The sequence below is a fragment of the Bos indicus genome, chromosome 6, assembly GCF_029378745.1.
Source record: "Bos indicus isolate NIAB-ARS_2022 breed Sahiwal x Tharparkar chromosome 6, NIAB-ARS_B.indTharparkar_mat_pri_1.0, whole genome shotgun sequence".
Taxonomy (NCBI): domain Eukaryota; kingdom Metazoa; phylum Chordata; class Mammalia; order Artiodactyla; family Bovidae; genus Bos; species Bos indicus.
This window is the reverse complement of record NC_091765.1, coordinates 102,726,079-102,752,294: the sequence shown is the minus strand read 5'-3', so window position 1 is coordinate 102,752,294 and position 26,216 is coordinate 102,726,079. Positions and strand designations below refer to the sequence as shown.

Here is a 26,216-nt window from a genome sequence, read left to right as displayed (position 1 = left end):
AATGTGATATAAAGCTTGTAATATAAAATTGATAATGCAGGAGACCCCAGTTCGATTCCTGGGTTGGGAACATCCCCTGGAGAAGGGATAGGCTTCCCACTCCAGTGTCTGGCCTGGAAAATTCCATGGACTATTCAGTCCATGGGGTTGCAAAGAGTTGGACACGACTGAGTGACTGTCACTCACTCTATGTGATGTAATGAAATATTGGAACAAAATATGCTCTGCAGTTACATGAATTTAGTAATGAGATTAACTTTTGACCTCTCTAGCAAACCGTTTTTGTCAGTTTATCAACCTCTCACTTCTGCAGCTGACTGTTGTACTAATTGAATCTTTCTGACTCCATTTATAGTGTTTTGTTGGATTTTCCTTTATTCTTTAAGTTTAACCTGTATTTGTTGTCTAGTTGCTAAGTTGTGTCCAACTCTTTTTGCAAACCTATGGACTGTAGCCCACTAGGCTACATGGGATTTTCTTCTCTTTCCATGGGATTTTCCAGGCAAGAATGCTGGAGTGGGTTGCCATTTCCTTTTCCAGGGGATCTTCCTGACCCACAGATCAAACCTGTGTCTCCTGCACTGCAGGGTTCTTTTACCACTGAGCCACCAAGGAAGCCCTTAATCGGTGTAGGCTATACAGTATAAAACTCCAGAGGGCACTGTCCACATAGACTTGCACAGTTTGACAACTCTAGAGCCATCTGTTCAGAAGCTTTGATAAATCTAAAAATAATGGGAGAAAAAGCCACATTGATGTTTAACATGATAAATGAGTGCATTAGCACACTTTTTTTGCTGCCTTTTTTCTGGAAACAGAATGCAAAAATGTGTTCTATTGTTTTTTGCAGGCGAGGAATTGCCTTGGCTTCCTTGGGAGGCCCAATTTATGCCATTGGAGGGTTAGATGACAACACTTGCTTCAATGATGTGGAGAGATACGACATAGAATCTGATCAGTGGAGTACAGTGGCACCAATGAATACTCCCCGTGGAGGTGTTGGCTCCGTGGCTCTCGTGGTGGGTTACATCACAGTTCGGTCACTGGACTGCATTGCATTACATCCTTAACCTAGTAAGGAAGGGTCTGGTACATTCATATCTCCAGTGTGCAGATTACACACCAGATTATTTCATGAAATACTGCTCTCTTGCACATTTTGGTCTACCTTTAGGACAGCATATCAATCATTTCAAAATCTGATGTCATATGTTTTTATATTTTTTGTCTTTGTTTAGAACCATGTTTATGCAGTAGGTGGCAATGATGGAGTAGCTTCTCTGTCTAGTGTGGAGAGGTATGATCCACATCTCGATAAGTGGATAGAAGTTAAAGAGATGGGTCAGCGAAGAGCAGGCAATGGAGTTAGCGAGCTCCATGGTTGCTTATATGTTGTTGGTGAGTGGATGGTTTTCTCTAATTTTTTACAGGACATATAATAGTGTCACAAAACAACACAGTAAGATAACTTACATTGCATTTAGGCTCAAGTGGAATCAGTCCTGAGATCTGCTTTTCTATTCTTCAGGTTCATGGACTTGCTTCTCTATTTGCATCTTCATCTTTCATGTTTAAAACTCTGCCTCCGTGTTTTTACTTAGGAGTGGCAACTGTGTCTAAAGTAGGAGATTACATTGAAATAAGACATACTTTTTTTAATATAAGGACAGGTTGATGTGCTTTGCGACAGTAAATCTGTAAAGATCTAAGACATGTTTTTCTCATCTTCAAGGGAATTGCATTGACTGTTTTAAGCAAATGAATAGGTATTTCATATTCATGATGGTGGTTAGCATCTCTGTATTGCTTTTTGACTTTTTACTATATAGCAGAGTTGGAGGGAACCATAGCGTGAGCAGTACTTGTTCAGACTTTAACATGCATATGAATAATAATGAGATATCGTTAAATTGCAAGGGAGGAGGCCCAGATTCTGTAACAGCTCATAAGTGATAGTCAGTGTTATTTCTGGTGGTCTACTCAACACATTTCCAGTGGCAGGGCTTTTAAAGGGCTATGACATGGGAATAATAATGTCTGTTTTTAAGAATTAAGAATCTGAGATTATGTTAAGCATCTCAGCTGTGTCTAGTACCTTACCAGTAAATGGGTAGCTATATTGTGATTAGTAATCCCTTTCTTTATAGGAGGAGTTGTGTTTAGAGAGGTGGTCACAAGCGTATATCATACTCTCTCATGTTAATATGAACTGGTGTTAACAAAACTCAGAGTGCTTGATGAGAGAGTAGGATATTGTTAGCACTTAAACATCTGCAAGTCATAGAAGTCGTACTGGATATCTCAGTGCTTACATGTATTAAAGAGGGAAAATAACATAATTTACCCTTTTAGTCTCGCCTGATCATCACAGCAGCTCTTTTAGACGGTCAGAACCTGAGAGAGAGAATATTTACTCATAGTCACATGCCTAAGTAAGCTGACAAAGCTGGAATTTGAAGAAGGGTCTGTGAGAACCCAGAGCTGTTACAGTATGCCAGTGCTCCTCTCAGCTCCCTATCTAGCATAGGTCTTGGCATGTGTTATACCTCAGTAGGAGCATCAGTGTTTCTGTTACTTGTTAAATTTTTTGAGCCCTTGTAGGTAGAACAGACACAGTAAAAATAAGACTGACTCAGGTTGAACCTTTCAAAAAAAAAAAACAACAAAACAAAACCCTCTTGTTCATCCAAGTCCTACTTAAAACATGTATAACTGATTTGAATAAGAAAACTTTGAAGGTAAACTGTATGTCCAGGAAGCTAATTGCATTCTGCCTTTTCTATTCCTCTGCTTTGAGCTTTTTGTTCAAGATTTATATGCATTACCTAGGAAGAGTATAGGAGCCAAAGAAGAAGAATGCCATCAAAAATAGAACTACCCTGTATTAAAAATCTAATCTCCTCCATTAACATTAGCAATAATTAGAGCTAAAGCCTTTGTTGTAGTGGAAGAACGTTTTATATCATAGTTGTGGTGGGGATGGCACTACTACATTTGTTCAGTGAATTTTTTATCTCAGTTGATATAATGAAATTAAACCCATTAGAGAAGCTGACTTTGTTGATTTATTTTTTAACCTGACCTACCTTGTTTCTAAAAGGACTGGTCATAATATCAACACTTCCTGTCCCAGGAAAATAGGCTTAGTCACCCAGGAGACCTGTTATTTACATAGACTAAGATGGAGCCTAAAAAGAGACACATTTATTTTTTAAAGGAAAGAGCACTGTTGAAATAGTAGTCTCTGTGTTTAACACTCAGGAACATGATAAGTAACATTGTTGAGATAAATAGAGAGGACTGTTAGTGTTGAGAAATATAGCATGAAGATACAGTTTTGGCAAAAATTGGTAAGAATTCATAGTCCACCATCTCTGCAATTATGATTGCAATTATAGTACTAAGGGAAACAGTTGGAAAATTTTGACTTATCTAAATGAGTCAAGTGATTTAGTATGATTTTTTCTAGTCTCAAGCCTTACTTTTTAAAAATCTGATATATACACAGAAGGAATATATGCACAGAAGGAATCTCAGTATTTTTTGCTTGCCTCTAGGATGCTAAGGAAAAATTATATTAAATGTCTGTGGGTTTTTTCTTCCTATATCATCTACTTAAATATAGGGACTCCAGTTTTTCTCACTTTAAGATTTTTAATCCTAACACTGAGGAAAGTAATACTTAAATTATCTTGAATTGTAGAAAATGTGTAATAGGAGTTGGTAGTAGTGATAGATGTTTGGGTTTTCTAAAATGTTTTTAAAAGATTGGCTTTCAAGAGCTTTTGAATTGAGATTTAATGGTTACTTTCTATGAAACATAATACTGTTTTAAAATTTTTCCTTTACACAGGTGGTTTTGATGATAATTCTCCTCTGAGTTCTGTTGAGCGGTATGACCCTCGAAGCAACAAATGGGATTACGTAGCAGCCCTTACCACTCCCAGGGGTGGAGTGGGGATCGCAACAGTGATGGGCAAAATCTTTGCAGTTGGTGGTCATAATGGCAATGCATATCTAAATACAGTGGAAGCATTTGATCCAGTGCTGAATAGGTAACTTTTATGTTTGCTTTATGTTTTGATGGGATCTTCCAGTAACAGATTATTTTAGAGTGCTAAGATGTTGCATTTTGTTTGTTCAGTCACTGAGTTGTGTCTGACTCTCTGCAACCCCATGAACTACAGCACACCAGTCTCCCCTGACCTTCACTATCTACCAGAGTTTGCTCAAACTCATGTCCATTGAGTTTGTGATACTATCTAATCATCTCGTCCTCTGCTGCCCCTTTCTCCTCTGGCCTTCAATCTTTCCCAGCATCAGGGTCTTTTCGAATGAGTTGGCTCTTTGCATCAAGTGGCCAAAGTTTTGAAGCTTCAGCGTCAGTCCTTCCAATGAATATCAGGACTGATTTCGTTTAGGATTGACTGGCTGGATCTTGCAGTCCAAGGGACTCTCAGAGTCTTCTTCAACACCGCAGAACAAAAGCATCAGTTCTTCAGTGCTCAGTCTTGTTATGGTCCAGCCCTCACATCCATACATGACTACTGGGAAAAACCATAGCTTTGACTAGATGGACCTTTGACTAGATGGCAAAGTGATGTCTCTGCTTTTTAATATGCTCCCTAGGTTTGTCATAGTTTTCCTTCCAAGGAGCAAGTATCTTTTAATTTCATGGTTGCAGTCACTGTCTGCAGTGATTTTGGAGCCCAAGAAAAAAAAATCTGTCACTGCTTCCACTTTTTCTTCTTCTGTTTGCCATGAAGTAATGACATGATCTTAGTTTTTTGAATGTTGAGTTTCAAGCAAGCTTTTTCACTATGAGCTTTCACAAAACCTCATCAGGAGTCTCTCTAGTTCCTCCTCAGTTTCTGCCATTACAGTGGTATCATCTCCATATCTGAGGTTGTTGATCCATCTCCCCACAGTCTTGGCTCCAGCTTGTACTTCATCCAGCCGAGCATTTCACATGATGTACTCTGCATAGAAGTTGAATAAGTGGGGTCAGTATACAGCCTTGTTGTACTCCTTTTCTAATTTTGAACCAGTCAGTTGTTTCATGTCCATTTCTAATTGCTGCTTCTTGACCTGCATACAGCTTTCTCGGGAGACAGGTAAAGTGGTCTGGTATTCCCATTTTTTGGAGAATTTTCCAGTTTGTTGTGATCCACACAGTCAAAAACTTTAAGTCAATGAAGCTTAAGTAGATATTTTTCTGGACTCCCCTGCTTTCTCCATGATCCAACGAATGTTGACAATTTGATCTTTGGTTCCTCTGCCTTTTCTAAACCCAGCTTGTACATCTGGAAGTTCTCAGTTTACTTACTGCTGAAGCTTAGCTTGAAGGATTTTGAGCATTAGTTTGCTAGCATTGAAATGAGCACAGTTGTGCAGTAGTTTGAAAATTTTTGGCATTGCCCTTCTTTGGGATTGGAATGAAAACTGACCTTTTCCAGTCCTGTGGCCACTGCTGAGTTTTCCAAATTTACTGGCATATTGAGTACAGCACTTTCACAGCATCATCTTTTAGGTTTTGAAATAGCTCAACAGGAATTCCATTACCTCCACTAGCTTTGTTTGTAGTAATGCTTCCTAAGGCCCACTTGACCTCACACTCCAGGACATCTGACTCTAGCTGAGTGATCACAGCATCATGGTTATCCAAGTCATTAAGACCTTTTTGGTACAGTTTTTCTGTGCAGTTTCTTTTTTGTACAGTTTCTCTTCTGCTTCTGTTAGGTCCATACCGTTTCTGTCCTTTATTGTGCCCATCTTTGCATGAAATATTCCCTTGGAATCTCTAATTTTCTTTAACAGATCTCTAGTCTTTTCCATTCTTTTGTTCTCTATTTCTTTGCATTGTTCATGGAGGAAAGCTTTCTTATCTCTCCTTGCTATTCTTTGGAACTCTGCAGTCAGATGGGTATATCTTTCCTTTTCTCCTTTGCCTTTTGCTTCTCTTCTTTCCTCAGCTATTTGTAAGGCCTCCTCAGACAGTCATTTTGCCTTTTTGCATTTCTTTTTCTTGGAATGGTTTTGGTCACTGCCTCCTATCCAGTGTTACAAACCTCTGTCCACAGTTCTTCAAGCACTCTGTCTACTAGGTCTAGTCCCTTGAATACTTTCACTGTATAATCATAAGGGATTTGATTTAGGTCATACCTGAATGGCCTAGTGATTTTCCCTACTTTCTTCAGTTTAAGTCTGATTTTTGCAATAAGGAGTTCATGACCTTAGCCACAGTCAGCTCCTGGTCTTGTTTTTGCTGACTATATAGAGTTTCTTCATCTTCGGCTGCAAAGAATTTAATCAGTCTGATTTTGGTATTGACCATCTGGTAATGTCCATGTGTAGAGTCGTCTCTTGTGTTGTTGGAAGATAGTGTTTGCCACGACCAGTGTGTTCTCTTGGCAAAACTGTCAGCCTTTGCCTTGCTTCATTTTGTACTCCAAGGCCAAACTTGCCTGTTACTCCAGGTATATCTTGACTTCCTGCTTTTGCATGCCAGTCCCATATAATGAAAAGGACATCTTTTTTGGGGTGTTCTAGAAAGTCTTGTAGGTCTTCATAGAACCATTCAACTTCATCTTCTTTGGCATTAGTGGTTGGGGCATAGACATGGATTTCTGTGATATTGAATGTTTTGCCTTCTAAACGAACTGAGATCATTCCGTCATTTTGAGATTGGACCCAAGTACTGCATTTTGGACTGTTTTGTTGACTATGAGGGCTACTCCTTTTCTTCTGAGGGATTCTTGTCCACAGTAGTAAATACAATGGTCATCTGAATTAAATTTGCCCATTCCAGTCCATTTTAGTTCACTGATTGCTAAAATGTCAATATTCACTCTTGCCATCTCCTGTTTGACCACTTCCAGTTTACCTTGATTCATGGACCTAACATTTTAGGTTCCTATGCAGTATTGTTCTTTACCACATCAGACTTCACTTCCATCGCCAGTTGCATCCATAGCTGGGTGTCATTTCTGCTTTGGCTCAGCCTCTTCATTCCTTCTGGAGCTATTTCCCTGCTCTTCTCCAGTAGCATTTTGGATGCCTGCTGACTTGGTGGGTTTCTCTTTCAGTGTCATATCTTTCTTCCTTTTCATACTGTTCTGTTGGTCTCAATTGGTTCATTCAAATTCTGATGGCCGGCCACTATGCCCCTCATCTTCAAGGCTCTCATCATCTTTGCAAAACTTCTTGAACCACCCTCACTGTATGTTCATTAGCAGTTCCTGGGCCAAGTGCATTGTTGAAGTTGCAAGTTGTCTGTGCTGCTTTACAACCCATTTTGAACTCAAATTAAAAAATTGCTTGAATTGGCATTTTGTCTAACATCATTTCTATAATCTAAAATATAAAATAAATAGCAAGTAATAAGTCATTAGCAAAAAAAATAAAGCAAGAAATGCACATTAAAATGATGTATAACATAAAGCATTTATTTAAGAATGTATTCCAGTGTCAAACAGCAGAGTTCCACAGTGAGAAGCCACCGTTACTTTTGCACCAACCTAATACTTCCCTCCACTCTTCCCCAACAGCATATTGGACACCTCTGACCTGGGGGGCTCAACTTCTGGTATCATATCTTTTTGTATTTTCATCTGTTCATGGGGTTCTTGCAGCAGGAGTACTGGAGTGGATTGCCAATTCCTCCTCCAGTGGACCATGTTTTGTCAGAACTCTTCACTATGACCCGTCCGTCTTGAGTGCCCTGCGTGGCATGGCTCATAGCTTCATTGAATCACACAAGCCCCTTCACCATGACAAGGCTGTGATCCATAAAAAAGGAAAATGCTGCTAGATGTAGTTAATAGAAATGTTTGGGGATAGCTTACTGTCTTTCAAAACCAGTCTGTTCATAGGGAGGTTTTGTTTTGTCTTACGAGTGAAGCGAATCATGATTTAAGATAGCATTCTTTGTTCTCTGTCTTTTCAGGTGGGAGCTTGTTGGATCTGTGTCTCACTGCAGAGCTGGAGCAGGTGTAGCTGTGTGTGCCTGTTTAACTAGCCAAATCCGAGATGTAGGTCATGGATCCAGCAATGTGGTTGACTGTATGTGACTTGAGTTCCAGTCACCAACAGTTTAGTCATATCCGATAGGCAGAAAGACAAGCAGGATTTTGTAGTGGCCACCTTTGAGCAGTGTTAACTGTTTACTAGAGTGTCATGTAAATGTAAACTGTTCTATGTGACTGAGTGCAACTTTTGGAATGGTAGCTGAAGAATTACTAGTAATAAAGTTGGTATCTCCCACTTTAACAAATAATGAAGTAGGGAAAGAAGACAGTCTAAGCTGAAACCTCCTCCTCCAAAAAGAAAAAAAAGTGTTTAGTGGAGTGGAGTGCCAGAATTTTGAAATTAACTCTTTTTTTTAAAGTGTGGGTGAATGAACATGCAGAAGGAAGTCGCTTGCTGAGCTTTACCTTTTGCCTAAAGGCGTTAACCTTAGGCATTGGACTTTTCCTCTGGGGAGATTAGAACCTGTTCATCAACACAGAGGTATCAGGACTCCTAACAGACCTGCTGCATTTGAAGATCATTTCTCCTTGGTGCTGATGAATTTATGCCTTGCTTTTTTCTAGGTGTTGATTTGTCAATTCCTTGGATATTTACAGAAGTAGGAAAAATGTTTCATCTTTCTGAGTGTCAGCCTATAGGATCATAGGCTTCATTTCAGTTTGAATTGTTAGGACACCAAAAGATCTAAATGAATGATTCCATCTGAATGAACCTACACTTATTTTTTCACGTGAAAGGGGTTTTGTTTCATAGTAATAAAAAATGGAACCAGATGAGATTATTAGAGGAGAAGCCTTTAGAGTCAGCATTATTCTAGTGCCCATTTGAGAGACCTTGAATGGGAGTGGTGTCCATTACATGACTCCCTAATGAGGCAACTCCAAAAATATGTTTAACACTACTTGATTTAATTATTTCATTCTGAATCTGAGGTTTATTATCCTTCTATTTTGCTGTTTGCCACCATCATAGTTTTTCTAACTGTACAGAATCTGGATTTATTTATTATGGGAAATTTGAATTCATTTCTACAAAAACCCTTTACAGACTTTAGTTGAACTGTTGATTAGTTCATATCCATCTTTACCAATAAAAGATATTGTAAAAGCAAAGGAAGATGAAACTAGTTTTTTTTCTCCTGTTATATTTCTCTCCAGTGTACTTAATGAATTTTAATTGAAAATATTTCTTTCCATTGCTTTGAAGGCAGGCTGTTTATACACCTGTTGATCTAACAGCTCTTCGTGGTTTTACCAGCATTATAAAGTGGCTTATTCATTATATGTATATATTTTTATAAATATTTATGAAGAATATTAAATTATTCTATTTTGTATTTGCAGTGCAGTTTGGTATTCTAGACGTTCTTGAATTCTCCTTTAGTTATTATGCCTTAGGATTCGGTGTAGTTCACTGCTGTCAGTCATCTTGTTCACGAAGCTGGGGCAGTGCAGAACCTGACGTTAACTGCCTAGTAGCTGGGATGGGCCTTGTTAAATGACAGCCTAGGCTTTTTCAGTACAGAGAGGCAAAAAGCCACGTTATAAAAGCTAGTGCTTTGTGTATATTCAATCAAAAAAATAAGGTGAAGAAAATTTAAGAGAACTCAGCAGAAAAAGGTCTTTCATGAAGCCAACTCAAATGTTCCCAAATTATGGCAATTTTTGCTGTCAGCCTGTGGGCAAGTCCATAAGTCATTGCTGGATCTGAATTGATGTTCTCTTGTACAACTGTAACCGTATTTCAGTCAAACCCCAACGCAGTTCACTCTGTAGCACTTACTGGACTGGCTATAACTGGCTGCATATGGAGAATAAGGCTCAAAACCTGGCTTCAGCTCCTTCCCAGGTCTAATGGACTTCCTGTATTATAATACTTGTCTAGGTATGGTTGCCTAATGTTATATTTATTTTGAGGGGGAGTGGATCTTTTATTCTTTCTAAGGTTATTAAAAAATTTTTTTTAATTTCTGCCTTTGTCATGAGTATAGCACTTGGGAGCATGAAGGTGTTATGTTTTCATCACTAGTTTTATCAATACAGGAGTCATCTAACATTACTAAGTTGCTACTCTCGCTACCATAAAATATGAACTACTGCTAAGGGAAATAATGTGAAGTAAACAACACATGGCTAACTGTTACATTATGTGCGGGCCATCAGAAGTATAGCCTTGAAGGACCTGACAATGGTATGAAAAGATTAAAGTGTTTTATGTAGAGTGACAAGTAGCAAAAGAACTTCTCTATAATATTTTCTCAAAACCATATATAAATTTGTGTAGTAATATTCCAGCAAATCAAAATAGTGAAACTCTCATATATTACCAAGTACAGAGATCAGAAAGTTGGATTCACATCAGTGCTATTTATTGATTCAAAATATATTGCGTGTATCTATTATGAATAGGAATATGAGTATTATGTATCTATTATTCTTTCTGTATAATGTATGTAACTTTTCTTTGATTGCTTTCATAGAATCTTTTCAGAATGATATAATTGTTTATTCTCCATCCTTCAAATACAAAATTGATTTAGTAGGTTGGCTGAAATATTTTTTTCTCCAAAGAAAGGATCTTTATGTTTAACAGAAAATATGAAGATTTTTGTTAACCCTTAAAGAGGTTAAAGGCAACTGACTGAGCAATTTTCTCTTCAGCAGTTGTAGACTTATACTATTTAGAAATAAGATTCTTTATGCATTAAGATGTTGTCCTTCCAGTTAGTAACCTCGTGAATCTTTGTTTTCTGCCTGTCTTGCCATTGCTAAAAACTCTTCTGAAACTCTTCCTTGGAAACCACCTGAAGATCCATTTGTAAGTCATCCAAGAGAATTAGTCTCATCACAGTCATACAAGAACAAACATGTGGTTGCCAGAGAAGGTGGATGGGGAAAGGAGAGAAATAGGTGGGGAGATGAAGAAGTATAAATGTGTCATGGGTATGAAAACAGTAGGATAGTTTCTTTGAAGGGAACTCTGGGAATTCTATTGTGGTATAGAAATTCTGGTGGTTTTTGTTGTTTTAACAAGTCATTTTTCCATTATTTTATTGGTTGAGGCTAAATTCAGCCTACTTGAACTATATAAGGGATTTCTTAAATTTGGGTAGTAATCATGGGGCGTACTGATAACTGCAATTTGTTTATTAATAACTATAGTTTGTTTAATGGAATGCCTGCATCAGTCACTTTATAATAACATTTTAATCTTTACAGTAATTTTGCAATTGAGAGTTACTCAGATACAGGAAGAAACTTGTCCAAGATTTACAACTAGTCATTGGTTAACCAATATTTCTCTGACTGAAAAATTCTACTGTTCCACCTAAAGTATGTATATTTAAGGAAGGATTTTCTTTTTCATAGCTGCTGCTTAGCAGTATAAAAGTATTTCTGGTCACTACTCATTTTTTGGTCACTTATTTCCATTTATTATATTGGTTTAGGTTTTATGTGTACAATATAATGATTCAGTATGTGTATACATTGTGAAATGGTCACCACAAGAATCCATCATCATAGTTTTTTTCCTTGAAATGAGAAGTTTTAAGATCTGTTCTCTCAGCTCCTTTCAGATACGCCACACAGCACTATTAACTACAGTCACCACGCCATGCGTTACGTCCCCGGGCTTATTTTTTTCTATCTGGAATTTGTATTCGTACCTTTTGACCCCCTTTACCTATTTCTCCCACCCCCTACACTGCCTCTGGTAACCACCGACTGTATTCTGTATTTAATGTTTCATACGTAAGTGGAACATATGTGTGACATGTGCGTTTTTGAGCACAGTAATGAAACGCCTGTGCATTCAGTCCGTAATTATTAACAACATTCCTTTTGTTCCTTCTCAATTCCAATTCCCAGCCAACTGTTCTCGCTAGAGCTAAGTACTATCCTGAGTCATTCGCTTCTTTGCTCTTTTTTGTTTTCATACAAATAAGGAAGCTACATGTTGTGTGCTCTTACGTTGGCGAGCTTTATAAAGAATAGTATCATTATGTAGTCTTAGTAATTTGATCTTTTCATTCAGCAGGTTCGCTTTTCAAATTTGTTGGGTATTTTCCATATTTTTGCTTTACAGTGCTGAACTGAATATTTGAATACAGTTTCTTGGTATGCATGCGTGTGCAAGTTTTTTTAGAGTACATATCCAGAAGTAGCGTTTGCTTGATCAGCTTTATAAAATAGTGAAATTATTTTCCAAAATGGTTTTGCCAGTTTACACAACCATTTTGGAAAATGATTTATTATTTACTTGCTGTTGTAAGACATGATTCATTTGCCAATCTGTTAAGTGTAAGATGATATTTTATTATGGCTTTAGTTTGCATTTTCTTGATTGTTGAGTTGAACATGTTTCCATGATTATTAGACGACTGGTTTCTTCTGTGAAATGCTCCTTTTTTCCATTTTTTCCTTGTTTACCTTAGAGTTCTTCATAATAGGATACTAATTTTTCCATTTATTTTTATTGCACATTATCTTCTCTCAGTTTGTGGCTTATCTCTTCACTTTGTATTTTGGTACAGAAAACTTAACTTTAATGTATTTACATGTTCTTTTTTGTGTCTTAAGAAATCTATCATTTATTCTAATAAAGTTTCTCATATGTAGTCTTTAATCCACCTGGAATTGATTTGTGTATGTGTGAGAGAAATTTTATTAATTTTTACTATTGGGTATTTTTTTATTATGTGATGACCAGTTTTCTTCATACTGTTTAGTAACATCCTTTCTTTGGGGACTTTTCCTACATGGCCAGTTTCTGTGTAAGTAAATGTGTGGGACTTTCTATTCTACTCCAGTGGTCAGTTTGTCTTAACCAGGAGCTAAGTGACACACAGGGTGAAGTATTCTTTCTCTTCTATTCTCTGAATTATTTAACACTGAAACAATCCATTTATTCAACATGTAATAGAACTTATGTATAAAACCACCTTGACCTCTTTTTTTTTTTGAGGAAAAATTAATTATCAATTCAGTATCTTAGTGGTTATACAACCCGTTAGGATGTGTAAGTCATTTTAAGTAAGATTTACTTTTTAAAATATCATTTGCTGGATCCCACTTGGTTTTACTTGTACTGTTTTCACTAATGTTCACTTCTAAGTATTTTATAAATGTTCATTCCATGTTTTGCTTTGATCTGTGAGTTTAGAAGTATATTTTAAAATTCCAAATAATATTTTTTTCTTAATTTCTTTTGGTTCTGTCATGATTGTTGTGAATTCTTGAAAAGCCTTATGTTGTAGTAATGCAGTTTCTGTATTTGTGTTTTATATCACATTAGCTGATTGTGTTCTCAGTTGTCTGTTTATGGCTGTTTTTTTCTTCTGGTTCTTTGACCTATCACTGGAGGGAAGTATGTTGACATTCCACATTGTGACTAGTTTTCAGCAAGGATGTGTGTGTGTGTGTGTTGAGGTTTTCTGATTTACATCTATGCTAATTTAAAGGAATAGTTTTTAAATTTTTTTTGTTGTTTTCGGCTGTACTGGGTCTTTGCCATGCTCGGGCTTGCTTTAGTTGCCTTGAGCAGGGGCTGCTCTCTAGTTGCTGTGTGCAGGCTTCTCATTCCTGTGACTTCTCTTGTTGCAGAGTGCCGTGCTCAGTGGTTATGGCTCATGGGCTCCAGAGCACAGACAGGCTCAGTAGTTATGGCCCATGAACTTAGTTGCCCCATGACATGTGGGATCTTCCTTGACCAGGGATTGAATCCATGTTCCCTGCCTTGGCAGATGGATTCTTAAACCACTGGACCACCAGAGAAGTCCTGAATTTTGTTTCTAAGTGGTGTATTTTCAGACGTGTATTTGATTCAATCTGTTCTAGGGGCTTTATCAACCCTTCCCTGAGGGGCTTCCCTGGTAGCTCAGACAGTCAATGTAGGTGACTTGGGTTCAATTCCTAGATCTCAAAGATCCCCTGGAGAAGGGAATGGCTACCCACTCCAGTATTTTTGCCTGGAGAACTCCATGGACAGAGGAGCCTGGAGGGCTACAGTCCATGGGGTCGCAAAGAGTCGGACACAACTGAGCAACTAACGCTTAACTTCAGGGGCTTTATCATTGATTTGAACTTTAACTGGTTAGTTTTGAACGTTCACTGGTTAGTTGATGAGGCCCAGAAAACCCAGCCCGTTCAGACCTGCCTCAGATCCTTTGTCCTGTTGCTATCAGAGAAGGCAAAGCACCTTCCACCATCCAGTGCTGCTCTGGGGCTGGACCTCCGAATCTCTCAGTGAGTGCCCTTGGCTCTTGTGGTTCACGTACTGGTTGCTCATACACATACATACCCTCTCAGTCATTATTAACATTGCAGAGGTCTCATACCTGCTTAAATTGTGGGGTTCCTGAAAAACCTATTTTGATTAGGATATTATGCACAGGTTAAAAAATTTTTATCCTACTTGCCCTGGCTGGTTTATGCTTTTGGAAGGGTGAGGATTAAGTGGCCAGAAATTTTACCAGTGCTGGTGGTTTACTTGCTAAGTTGTCTCCGACTCTTACGACCCCTGTGGACAGTAGCCCACCAGGCTCTTCTGTCCAAGGGATTTCCCAGGCAGGAATACTGGAGTGGGTTGCCATTCCCTTCTCCAAAGGATCTTCCTGACATAGGGATTGAACCGAGAGCTTGAACTCTAGTCCCCTGCATTGCAGGTGGATTCTTTTACTGCTGAGCCACCAGGGAAGCCCATATAGTACTACATCCCTCTGTGAAACTTATCTGTTGAGTATCTTAGTAGACCTTAAACTTTTTGGTCCCATATATTTGTCATGCCTAAAGTTCTTTCTCAAATTTAGATGGGGAGTTTTTAATTCATAAACTAAGTTTCCTCGGTATAGCTGTGTCTATTTGTGCTTCTCTGCCCTGAATGTCTCAAGTATGTGATTTTATTATATACACCAGTACCTTCTAACAGCAGTGTGCTAAATCCCTTCAAAATACTGATGTAGATTCAGAAAATATTTGTGTTCTGCCTGAGACTTTGCAACTTCCCTTTGTTTAAAAAAAAAAAAAAAGTTTCTGCTTTGGCTTTTGGCCAAAAGTAATAAAGTTCCTACCTGACCATAAATTCCCTGATTTCCCCCTATTCGTCTGCAAACAATTATCTTTTTTCCTGTCTGGAGACCAGAGCTCAGGACTGAACGACACAGTGGCTATTTGTACTACATTCTAACACAATCCTCTAGGTTCCTCGTCCTCGCTTCATTTCTTCATTATGTATTTTAATGCAGTACTAAATCAATGTGCTTTCTTAGGGGCCAGATTTATTGAATTGTAATTCATATAAAAAAACTGACGCACTAGGTTTACAATCTGTGGCTTAGTAAATATAGAGTTGTATCGATCAGGGCTTCCCAGGTGGCACGAGTGGTAAAGAACCTGCCTGCCAACGCAGGAGACATGAGAGAGGTGGATTCGATCCCTGGGTCGGGCCTGGCAACCCACTCCAGTGTTCTTGCCTGGAGAATCTCCATGGACAGAGGGGCCTGGTGGCCTACAGTCCATGGTGTTGCCAAGAGTTGGACACAACTGAATTGACTGTCACACACGAGCCAACATCACCATAACCCAGATTTAGTTCACTTTCATCATGCTCCCCAAATTTTCACGAGCCCCTCTTGGGGTCAGTCTTCACTCCCTCCCTCTTTTCCTCCCTGCTTCTCACTCAAGGCAACCACTAATGTGGTTTTGGTCCATAAACTTGCCTTTTCTGAGTATATCATGTAAGTGAAATCAAACTCTAAATATAGCATCTTGTACCTGTTTCACTTAGCATAATGTTTTGAGGTTCATTTCATCTGTACTGTAGTCGTTTTAATACTGAACAGTCTGTCTTACATTGTTCAGCCATTTACCAGTTGATCAGTTTCCAGTTTGGGGCCATCACGCAGAATGCTGCCATGAATGTTCATAAACATGTCCATGTGAACATGTTTTCATGTATCTTGGGTGAGTCTACACAAGTGGGATTGCTGGTTTTTATGGTTATCCACAGGGGCTGTACTATATTATATTCCCATCAGTACAGTAGGAGGTTTCTGCTTTCTCATCACCCTCTCCAACACTTTGTCTCTTTGATTACAGCCATTCTCCCAGGTGTGAAGTGGTATCTCATTGTGATTAAACCAGTGTATCTAACAGCATTCTTTCCCTTAAGGAAATAGTTCTTGGTTGTTCAGTCACTTATTTGTGTCCGACTCTTTGAGACCCCATGGACTGCAGCATGCCAGGCTTCCCTTTCACTTTTCTTGGAGTTTGCTCAAACTCCTGTCCACTGAGTTGGTAATGCCATCCAGCCATCTCATCTCTGTTGCTCCCTTCTCCTCCTGCCTTCAATTTTTCCCAGCATCAGGGTCTTTTCCAGTGAGTCTGTTCTTCGCATCAGGTGGCCGAAGTACTGGAGCTTCAGTCCTTGCAGTGAATATTCAGGGTTAACTTCCTTTAGGATTGACTGACTTGATCTCACAGTAAGGGTTTTTCGAGAGTCTTCTTCAACACCCCAGTCAAAAGCATCAATGCGCTCAGCCGCCTTTATGGTCCAAGGAAGTGGCTGCTCTCTAGTGGTGCATTCCTCACACTGCACCTGGGGAAAGGGCATTAATAAGGAGCTTGAACGTGCACTTCAGGTTGTGCCTGCATCGGTTAGCTCAGAGTGCAGTTTGAGGCCCAGGTCCAAAGTGTTTTCCTAATTACCTTTTTTAATAATCTTCAGAACCTGGCTGAGGCTTTTTACTTAATCCCTGGAGGTGCATTATAATCGAGCCAAGTTTTTGTGCTTCGGATCTCATCGACTTTACATACTCAACATCTTGTGGCTAAAGGTTTACACCTGCGGAGTGGCTAATGCCTGTGACGATGGGGCGGAAAAGGCCAGAGACAGTTCTGTTGACTCAGACTTACCACATCCTTTCAAACGACAGCCAGAGGAGTAAACAATTCTTACCAGTGGAACGAAAGTAAATTCTTTTTAATGAATTGCACACAAATGGAATGTCTGGAGGTTCCTGGTATTTTCAGGTAACACTTTGTAAATATGCCTGTAGAGAGCTGTAAAACTTGAGGAGAATGGGTCTCAGCTGCCCCAGGCTCTTGGGCTCTCAAGCAATGAGAGCACTAGGCACATTAAAGATCGACGAAATTGAGCTCAGGAAGGAACCTGGCCAGCCACTGGATTAAGGAATGTGTATTTGTGAAGTAAAGATGTGGCTTCAGGAAATCAGGGTAGAAGGAACTCTGGCCAACCCAGTACGTATGTGAAATTTGAAATTTCCCTAACCTCTTAGGCCTCAGCACAGTGCATTTACCCAACAAGGCATTTTGCTCTCTTGACATGTTTCTAAAATGATCATGTTATGTGTCTGTGTGTATATGTACATACACACACGCCTGAGTACAAAGCAGGAGAAGCATGATGGATGGGCCGGCCTGCGGCGGATTTACTGCTTCAGTCAAATGGAGAGGCCGGACCATCCACCTGTGACACTTGACTATACAGTAATTCTACTCTACAATACATGAAATTGTTACCAGTTGGGTGGATAAGGGGGTATAAGATTTAGGGTAGGTGATACATAGTTTATTTGACTTCAGGATACACACCGGATAGGAGAGAAATTGATATTAGAGAATTAAAACAATTTTAAACATGCATCAGAACTTTTAAAATGTGGTAATGAATTGTCACCTTTCAAAGGATTCATATGTGGAAATTTTTATTAATCTGATGTCATCACTGCCAAAACAACTTATGGAGATACTACTATTCTATGAGGACAGTTTTTATCCTCTGCCTTTGTTTTGGAACCAAGTCTGGTGATTTATGTGAAGAGTATTAAGTCTTCCCAGAAAAACTATCATAAAGTAGGGTTGTGTGTATGCTTGCCTGTCTAGTTCTACAATTTTAAAGACGATTTTATAAACTTGTGATCAAGTGTGTAGAACCCCACTTTATCCGCCCCCACCCTGATGATGATCTTGAAGGACAGTGGTCTTTTAACTCATGTTTAATAGGGAAATGTTTGATTATTAATATTTTTACTATGTAGACTTTAGGATACCATTTATTTCAACCCCTTTTTTTGTTACAGATGAGGAAATAAATATAGTACATGACATTCAGGTAACTTGACAAGACAGATCGTGATAGTGGTTTTGCGTAGACACTGATGAAAGTGAGCGGAGTCCAGCTGGGGCCCAAGATACTCAAAGCCCTCAAAGTCTTCAGTTTCTGAGTTAAAGGTTTATCTGCTCCCTTTACTGTGAAACTTGGAGGACCCAAGGGGAATTCATGCTGCTGCCTGTTATAGCTATTTTAAATTTGCTGGTACTTTAACCTTTACAGGTTACTTTACATTGTTCATGACTTTAAAAGTTTTATGCTAATTTCTTTAAGGGTTTATCACATCAAAGTTTACTTTTATTTTTTATTTACTCTAATTTTTTTAAATTTGGCTGTACCACTTAAATTAAGAACCAGAGATCTTAGTTCCCTGGCCGTGAAAGGGCAGAGTCCTGACCATTGGAGTACCAGTCCCTATTTCTCTTTATTAAGAAGAAAACCTGTCAATCTCAACAGTCACTGGAAGTATACTGCTGTCTTGACTAGTTCTGGTAAATGGTGAAAACCCACAGGACAACACGTATAACATCAGACAGGGTCCCTCCTGTCGTGCTCCTTAAGTTTCTATGATGGCAAGATTCTCAGGACTTCCTGCTTTGTAAAACCTAATTCCTGCTCACAATCCAGTTTTCCTTATTGTCTGTAGCAAAATTCAAAAATAATTAAATGTTAACAGTGTTAGGATACTGGTTGTGGATGACATTTTAAAAGCTTATAAAAGTCATTTCCTTCAGTTCCTTCTAAGCAAAGTTCTAACTTCAGTCAAGATCCATATCATAACCTGAGTTTCATCTATTACTAGCTGTTTGACCATGGACAGATGAGCCTAAATCTTATCATCTGTAAAGCACGATAATGAAATGACTAATTTGAAAGGTTTTTAAAAATATACACCACGGGGCTTCTCTGCTGGACTAGTGGTAAAGAATCCACCTTCCAACCCAGGGGATACGGGTTTGATCCCTGATCCTGGAATATCCCAGAGCAGCTCTGCCTGTGCACCACAGCTACTGAGCCCACATGCTCCAGAGCCTGTAACGAGAGAAGCCACTGTAATGAGAAGCCTGCTCATTGCAACTAGTGAGAAGCCCCCTCTCGCTGTGTAACTAGAGAAAGCCCGGGGTCAGCAACAAAGAACCCAACACAGCCAAAAAACAAAAACGACTACGGAAAGTACACGGCACACAAGGTTTAACACACGTTCTGACCATGTTTCACTGTCCAGGTCTGTTGTGCAAAGGGGATGGGAAGGTATCATGGATGTAGTGAATGAAGGGAAAAAAGGCAAGGTGGCTCTGCTTTGCTGTGGGGAATTCAGGACCAATACACAGGCATAAGAGGGCTGTTGTCCTCTGCCTAACAGATAAGCTGGCTTATGCCATGCTGTCCAGCTTGAAATAATCTGATCAGTGTAGCCACAGTGGTTGGCTTTAAAATAGCATCTAGGTTAGCGAGTGCCACTGAGGGCCAGGACAATAGATGTTTGAATGGAAAAATACTTGATTTGAAGTTACCTGTCACCCACATGAAGAAGCGACATGTGGTTCAGAAGCTGGGCACTCTGACGTACGCTTTATGCCAACGTGCATTCTGAATGGGTGGGAGAAAAGTCTCACAGGGATGAAAGATTAGTCTTCCCTGGTCTTTCACCTTTATTTAAAATCAAAAGAGTGACTCCCCTGGTGGCCCAGTGGCTAAGATGCCACACTTCCATTGCAGTAAGACACAGGCTCAATCCCTGGTCCAGGAAGATCCCACATGCTGAGGAGCAACTAAGCCCGTGGGCCACCTCTGCAACTTCTGAAGCCTGCTCACCTCGAGCCAATGTTTGAGAAGCCCACGTACAACTAGAGAGTATAAGCCACCACAGTGAGAAGCCCACGTACAACTAGAGAGTATATCCCACTCGCCACAACTAGGCAAAGTTGTTGTTCTGTGCAACAAAGAAGACCCAGTGAAGGAAGGAAATAGGACTAGTCAAGTAAGGCACAGGAGTGACATATCACAGTGAAATTTTAGACTAGATCCATGTGGGCCACAGAGAAACCTATGGTGAAACTCATCCTGTACCTCCAGTGGGCTTCAAAACTTCACCAGTATTTTACAGCTTCCAGTTCCGTCCAGGATGAATGGCATTTGCTTGGACCAAAAAGATGAATGGAGCTTCAAACCCTAAGGACCCATGTCAGTGATGTGAATGGAGTCTCACTCACTCAGGCATTGGCCCTGGCCTTCAGTGTTAGAAACGATGGGAAATGCTGTTAAGCGGCCCGTGATGTCTCCCGAGGTACAGGCAACAGAACAGATTTGGGAAGAGTCATGTAATCAAAAACCTAGTCCAAGTTTCTTAATTTACAAATGATTAATTTACAAATGAGAAGGAAAAGATAATCTCACAGAAATGAGCTAAATATAGGACTACACACTCCACAGAATCAAATGCCACTGGCCAAATGAGTTTGTGGCAAAATGGTTAATTTCAGATGTCAGAGAATGCAAATTGAGGTAGTAAAGACTTTTACTTTGCAATCGAAGTGGGCAAGAATGTAAGCTCATCCACATTGGTATAAGAGTTTTTGGGGTAAGTGGTTTGGTAACAAATTCTTTAATTCGTCTTTTGACCCAGACATTCCCCCTTCCAGAAATTTATCCTGTAGTAACACTTGTAAGGGCTTCCCTGGTGGCTCAGATGATAAAGCATCTGCCTGCGATGCAGGAGACTCGGGTTCGATCCCTGGGTCGGGAAGATCCCCTGGAGAAGGGAATGGCTACCCACTCCAGCATTCTTGCTTGGCGAATTCCATGGACAGAGGAGCCTGGTGGGTTACCGTCCATGGGATCACAAAGAGTCACGAGTGAATGACGAACACACCGAGGTGACGTGTGTGCATAAAGGGATAATGTTTAAGTAAATGGTTTATCTTTACTTGCACAATATTTTACAGCCAAAATGGTTAACATAGACGACATAAAGTGGGGAAAAGTCTGAATATAGTTCATCTAAATTTGTGTTTAAAAATGTTTTAAGTGCCCAAAGGTCCTGGAAGGAGATGCATCAGACTTGATGGTGGTTTACTCTGGGGAGGAAGGGATGAAGTTGATTTGCTTTTAGACGTTTTTTCCTCTGTGGTTCTGTGTCATCTGACTATTTGCAAATCAGTTTGAAAACAATCTTTTAAAAACTTACAAAATGGGGCTTCCTTGGTGGCTCAGTGGTAAAGAATCTGCCGGCCAATGCAGGGAACACAGATTCGATCCCTGGTCTGGAAGACCCCACGTGCGGGAAGGAACGTAAGCCTGTGCACCGCAACTACTGAGCCTGTTCCCTAGCGCCCAGCTACTGCAGCCTTCGTGCCTGGAGCCTGTGCTCGGCAACGAGAAGCCACTGCAGTGAGAAGCCTGCGTACACAGCCAGAGAGTAGCCCCCGGTCGCCACAACTACAGAAAAGCCCTCACACAGCAACAAAAACCCAGCGCAGCCAAAAATAAATGTAAAAATTCCAAAAATGATACTTATAGATATGTAGGCTTCGGAGAGCTGCAAAACCACTCCACCCAGTCACTTATTCCCTTGAGATGCTTCTAAGTACTCAGTTGTGACCTTGTGTACCAAGTCCTACCTGCAGGAGGAGGACTCTCTTCAGAGGCTACAGAACAAAGATGAGAAAGCAGGGAGTTGAATAGTTAACTAAAGACCTTTTCCTAAAGCCCATGCAACTGAGTACAATTGGTCTTCCAACAGCAGTGTGCAGATACGTAGAAATGTATGAGTGGCGGGGCTGGGGCACAGGTGATAATTTACAGGAATATTTAGCAGTGGAGAGATACAAATCCATAATTGTTTCTGTCTCCTAGAGATGTTGGGGCTGGGCCCCAGTAGTAGAGAAGGGTGATATAAAGCACTTATCTGAAGCAGGCACATGGTCTTTTCAAGCTATAATAGAACTGTGTTTACAAAGTATTCAAGGCCCACCCTCTAGTCTGTCCAAAGGGCACAGGTCTTTATTATCAGAGCCTAGATGTCTTGCTAGAGTTTTGGCTTTCAGCTGAGCATGGACTGAGGAGAAACCACAAACACTGAAAGAAGCCTAAGACAAAACACGCTAGATGGGTACAGTTATCTAATCACAGCCAGAACAGCAGATAAACCTCTGATTATATTTGGGTAAAGACCTGCAGGCCTTCAGAGCTGTTTAAAATGGATTGAAGAGTTTTGACCACCACTTAGGGGTCCTAATTTAAAGCGGCCTGGACTGTGACAGTTCACATTTCCGACAATCATGGCAAATAGTGAACAAATACTCATTTAAATAACTGAGGCTCCAAAAGTGCCTAAATACGTATGAAAAGACCAAAGGACACACAGAGGGGTTTGTGTCTTACCTTCGAGTTGCTGCCGGTGATCAGGAGTAGTAAATTTGTCTTCCAGTGTCTGGCAAACTGTCCTTACATACCTTGAGATACCAAAAGCAGAAACTGCAAAGACGTTGGTATCAGTTGGCCTACTTAAGACGCAAGACTTTGTTTAAAAATGCTATAAAAACCGCAGAGCAAAAGATAATTTGGAGAGAAGTATTAACAACATAGTAAGAGGTTAACATCCTGAATATATATAATAAATCAAAAGGAAAAAGATGAATATCCTGGAGGAATAATTTGTTCCTTTTTTTGTTTTTTAAACTGCTCAGCATCCTCTTCCTTCATTAATGAAACCCTTCCTAGTGGTGAACTCATTCCATATGACTTAAATGAAAACTTATCCGTATCTATCCAGCTAGGCTCTTGAACTGGGTCTAGAGTATCGGTAACCCCGTAATCTCTGCACTACAAATGGCAACTTCATTTGTAACGAAAAACGATGTAAATGAAGGTATCAGATTTCCCACCGATCAAACTGGGTCACTTTTTCCTTTTCATGTTTTCCAAACATAATGGCCGTGGTTAGTAAAGGATCAGATTATCAATGTATGATAAAAGCTCTAAGTGAAGCATGGTTGGCACAGGGAAAAGCCCATATTTGTGAGTTTTGACGACTGTATCCTCACCACAGACTTGAAGTTAGCAACACTAACAGGAGGACACGTAGGGAAAAAAGAATTCAAGATGTACGACGTTGCATTCGGAAATGCACGCTGATGTTTTTAGGGGTGAAATATACATGCACCTATTTTACATAAAATATGGGGAAATACTGTTGAATCTGCCCAACTAGCTTGCTTAAGGAATGGCTGTGGAAGCATCCTTTATACTAACTCCAAGTTAGAGATAATCTCAGTGTTTAGCAGGGTAGTTGGTATTACATAAACTGGCTACGAACATACAATGAACAACTACGGAAAATTCGTAAGAGACGAGCTATGACATGGCAAGGCTTTGTGAAAATTCAGACCCATGTTTTAAGGCCTAGTTCTAGCTCTTGTCTGAGCTTCTCTTAATCAGGGCTACATCACCCCCTTTTCCCCCACTTGTCACTGCACACTTACCACCGTCATTGCTGGCTGTCAACTCTACTGTAAGCTTGCCAAGGGTAGGTAGGTCCCTGTTTTTTTCACGAGGACTGATAAAAGTAGAGGTCAGCCTAACATAAGGAAGAACAAAATATCAAAGTAGGAGAGGTGGGTAGTAAGGTCTTTATCGGTGTTCAGTCACAGACTGAAAGGTCACCTGTGGGAATACTGTGGTACAGAGAAGGGAAGGAGGACATTTAAAAAAGCCACCAGTCTGAGTGTTTAAGGCAGAAGCACTAGACTAAGCACTCAGTACACCATCTAACGTGCTCCTACCTTACTAAGTAGATACCAAATCGGTTCACGTTGATGAGAAAAGCCCAGACAGGTTAACTAACTTGCCCGTGGTCACACAGCAGACCAGAGAGCCAGGAGCTGAATTAGCAGTCATATTTCAGCATGTAGAGTAGTATTCCTTTTGGAGTGGCAAAGGGAAGGGACACCAGATCGCCTTAAGAGTCTTTCCAATATCAACATTCTACAAATAGGTCCACCCACACCCTGCAAACTACACAGGCCAATCTGGTCACTTGCACCTGGCAGCTGATGTTAGGTGCCGGTGCTCTCAGGCTCGTTTGTGAAGGAGATCTGTGTGTATGGGCAAGTTACTCCACATGAGACTCTCCTGGGCTGTGAGTGGCAACTACCTACAGCAAGTTTAGGAATTCCTTTACAATTACAGGCAAAGTGAAAGTATGCATTCCACGCCAATGATTTCTCTAAATTTTTATTATTTTTTTTTTTTTTTACAGCTCGATCCTCTAATGAAAAGTAAAGAATCTGAAGACGAACAAGTCAATTACACGTTTTTTTAAACAGCAATGAATCCTCATTACAGAGAACAGCAAACAAAAGATCTGTGGCACATTATCTTTGGAAAGATCTTTTGCAAATTTTTCTTCTAAAAAAAAAAAAAAACCTATAATTCTCACAGATCACGTATGTCTCTTTCAAAGGACTATACAAGGCAGCTAAATTTTATTCACAAAAGCCCCAGGTCGCAGTTCCATTGCTGAAGTAGATAAAACACACAGAGTCCTCCTTTTCTCTGTGTTGCACAACTTCCCACGGGGCATGTCACTGCTTCCCTATCTACGTACAGAATCACTGTGTGGACTAGATAGCTGGCACCTTATTACACAATAATTAAAGAAAAGTTCATATTATTTTAGAGATAGACCAGCGATCTTCATTGATCGACTGGACGATTTATTCTTTTTTACACAATTTTAATAATACCAAGATTTGACTTTCCTCTAAAGTTACAAGAAAGCAAAAAATATATAATATAATATATAATGGTAATAAATTAAAAAAAAAAAAAGGCAACCCTGCTCAGGTATCATCCAAAACATGATCACATTCAGAAGAAACACACACACAATTTGGGACACACGTGTATACACACACACACCAACACGAACAGTGTACACTTGATATCTGAGGAGGGGGTGTGCCGTCTTAACAATACATGTCAATGGCCTGAACAAAAGGCGGATCCTGCCTTCTGTCATTAAACAAAAGTTAATTAACAGAAGGTAATACTGCCTGTATTAAGCATCGCTTCAACATCTACTTTTGAGCAAAGCAAGTTACCTTGCTTAGGTCAGCCACTGCATGGTCTGACCAGCACAGCGTGGCCACCCTCAGTGGTCTTACTCCCTTGAGCTTTCAGGCCGACAGAGTAATAATATCTTGGCTCCAGGGGGCTCTAAGTTTCCTGCCTGTCCTCTTGGGCAGAGAAATACAGGCAACTTCTCAACCCATCACAGTACCTGTTGCTATCCAGCACACCACGGAACAGAATATAATGTCTTTCCCTGGGACAGTGGGAAATTTACAGCCACCCTAAGAGACGTGGTAGACGGTGCTTGTCAACTCCTCATAAATAAGAACTAATGAACATGGCCAGTGGTCACAATTCATTCCCAGATTTTCGGTGACTGACACAGGGGATTGAGTAGTTGAAGTTCATATGGTAAAAATACCACTTGTCACGTTTGTTGGAAAATCCCCTATACCACTCTGCCACTCCACCTCCTCCCACCAACAAAATGACAAAAGAAAACTATAGGGGGGAAAAAAATCCACAAATTCTAAGTAGAACCGAAAACAAAAGAGGCAACTCACCAGAGAAAGAGAAAAAGGGACCAAGTACCGCTCTCGCCCTGACGCCCGCCCCCACCACAATGAACATATCTACGCTTGTGTTTCTGAAAGGCAGCCAAATATTCCAGCAACATTTAAATACTGCTGATCGGCAGTAAAGAGTGTAATAGATGGAGCGACAACGTTTTTCACAGATTTTGTGTAGTGTCTGGGAAAATAAATCCTTGAGCAAAAAGTAGACTCTGGTGGGAGGTAAGGAATCAGAGCCTAACTTGATTCATTTACATAAAAGATGCACAAATACACCTCCAACTTTATGAGAACAGAAGAGAAAAAGGTACAAGTGCCACCTGATGTCTCTTAAAGCTATGGCAAAATGAATATAGCATTTTCCCAAAATTCGGTTCGGTCAACAAAGGCACAATAAATATATCCAATTCA

General features: G+C 39.9%; 1 protein-coding gene across 1 annotated transcript in view; it reads left to right on the top strand.

The window, feature by feature from the left end:
- The window catches only part of KLHL8 (kelch like family member 8), a 70,902-nt gene extending 44,686 nt beyond the window's left edge, over window positions 1-26,216 (top strand). Inside the window, exons 7-10 of the mRNA XM_019963066.2 lie at window positions 851-1,019; window positions 1,239-1,398; window positions 3,854-4,055; window positions 7,946-26,216. Coding sequence (XP_019818625.2) covers window positions 851-1,019; window positions 1,239-1,398; window positions 3,854-4,055; window positions 7,946-8,069 — 655 coding nt within the window. The 3' untranslated portion in view covers window positions 8,070-26,216. The remainder of the gene's footprint in view (window positions 1-850; window positions 1,020-1,238; window positions 1,399-3,853; window positions 4,056-7,945) is intronic.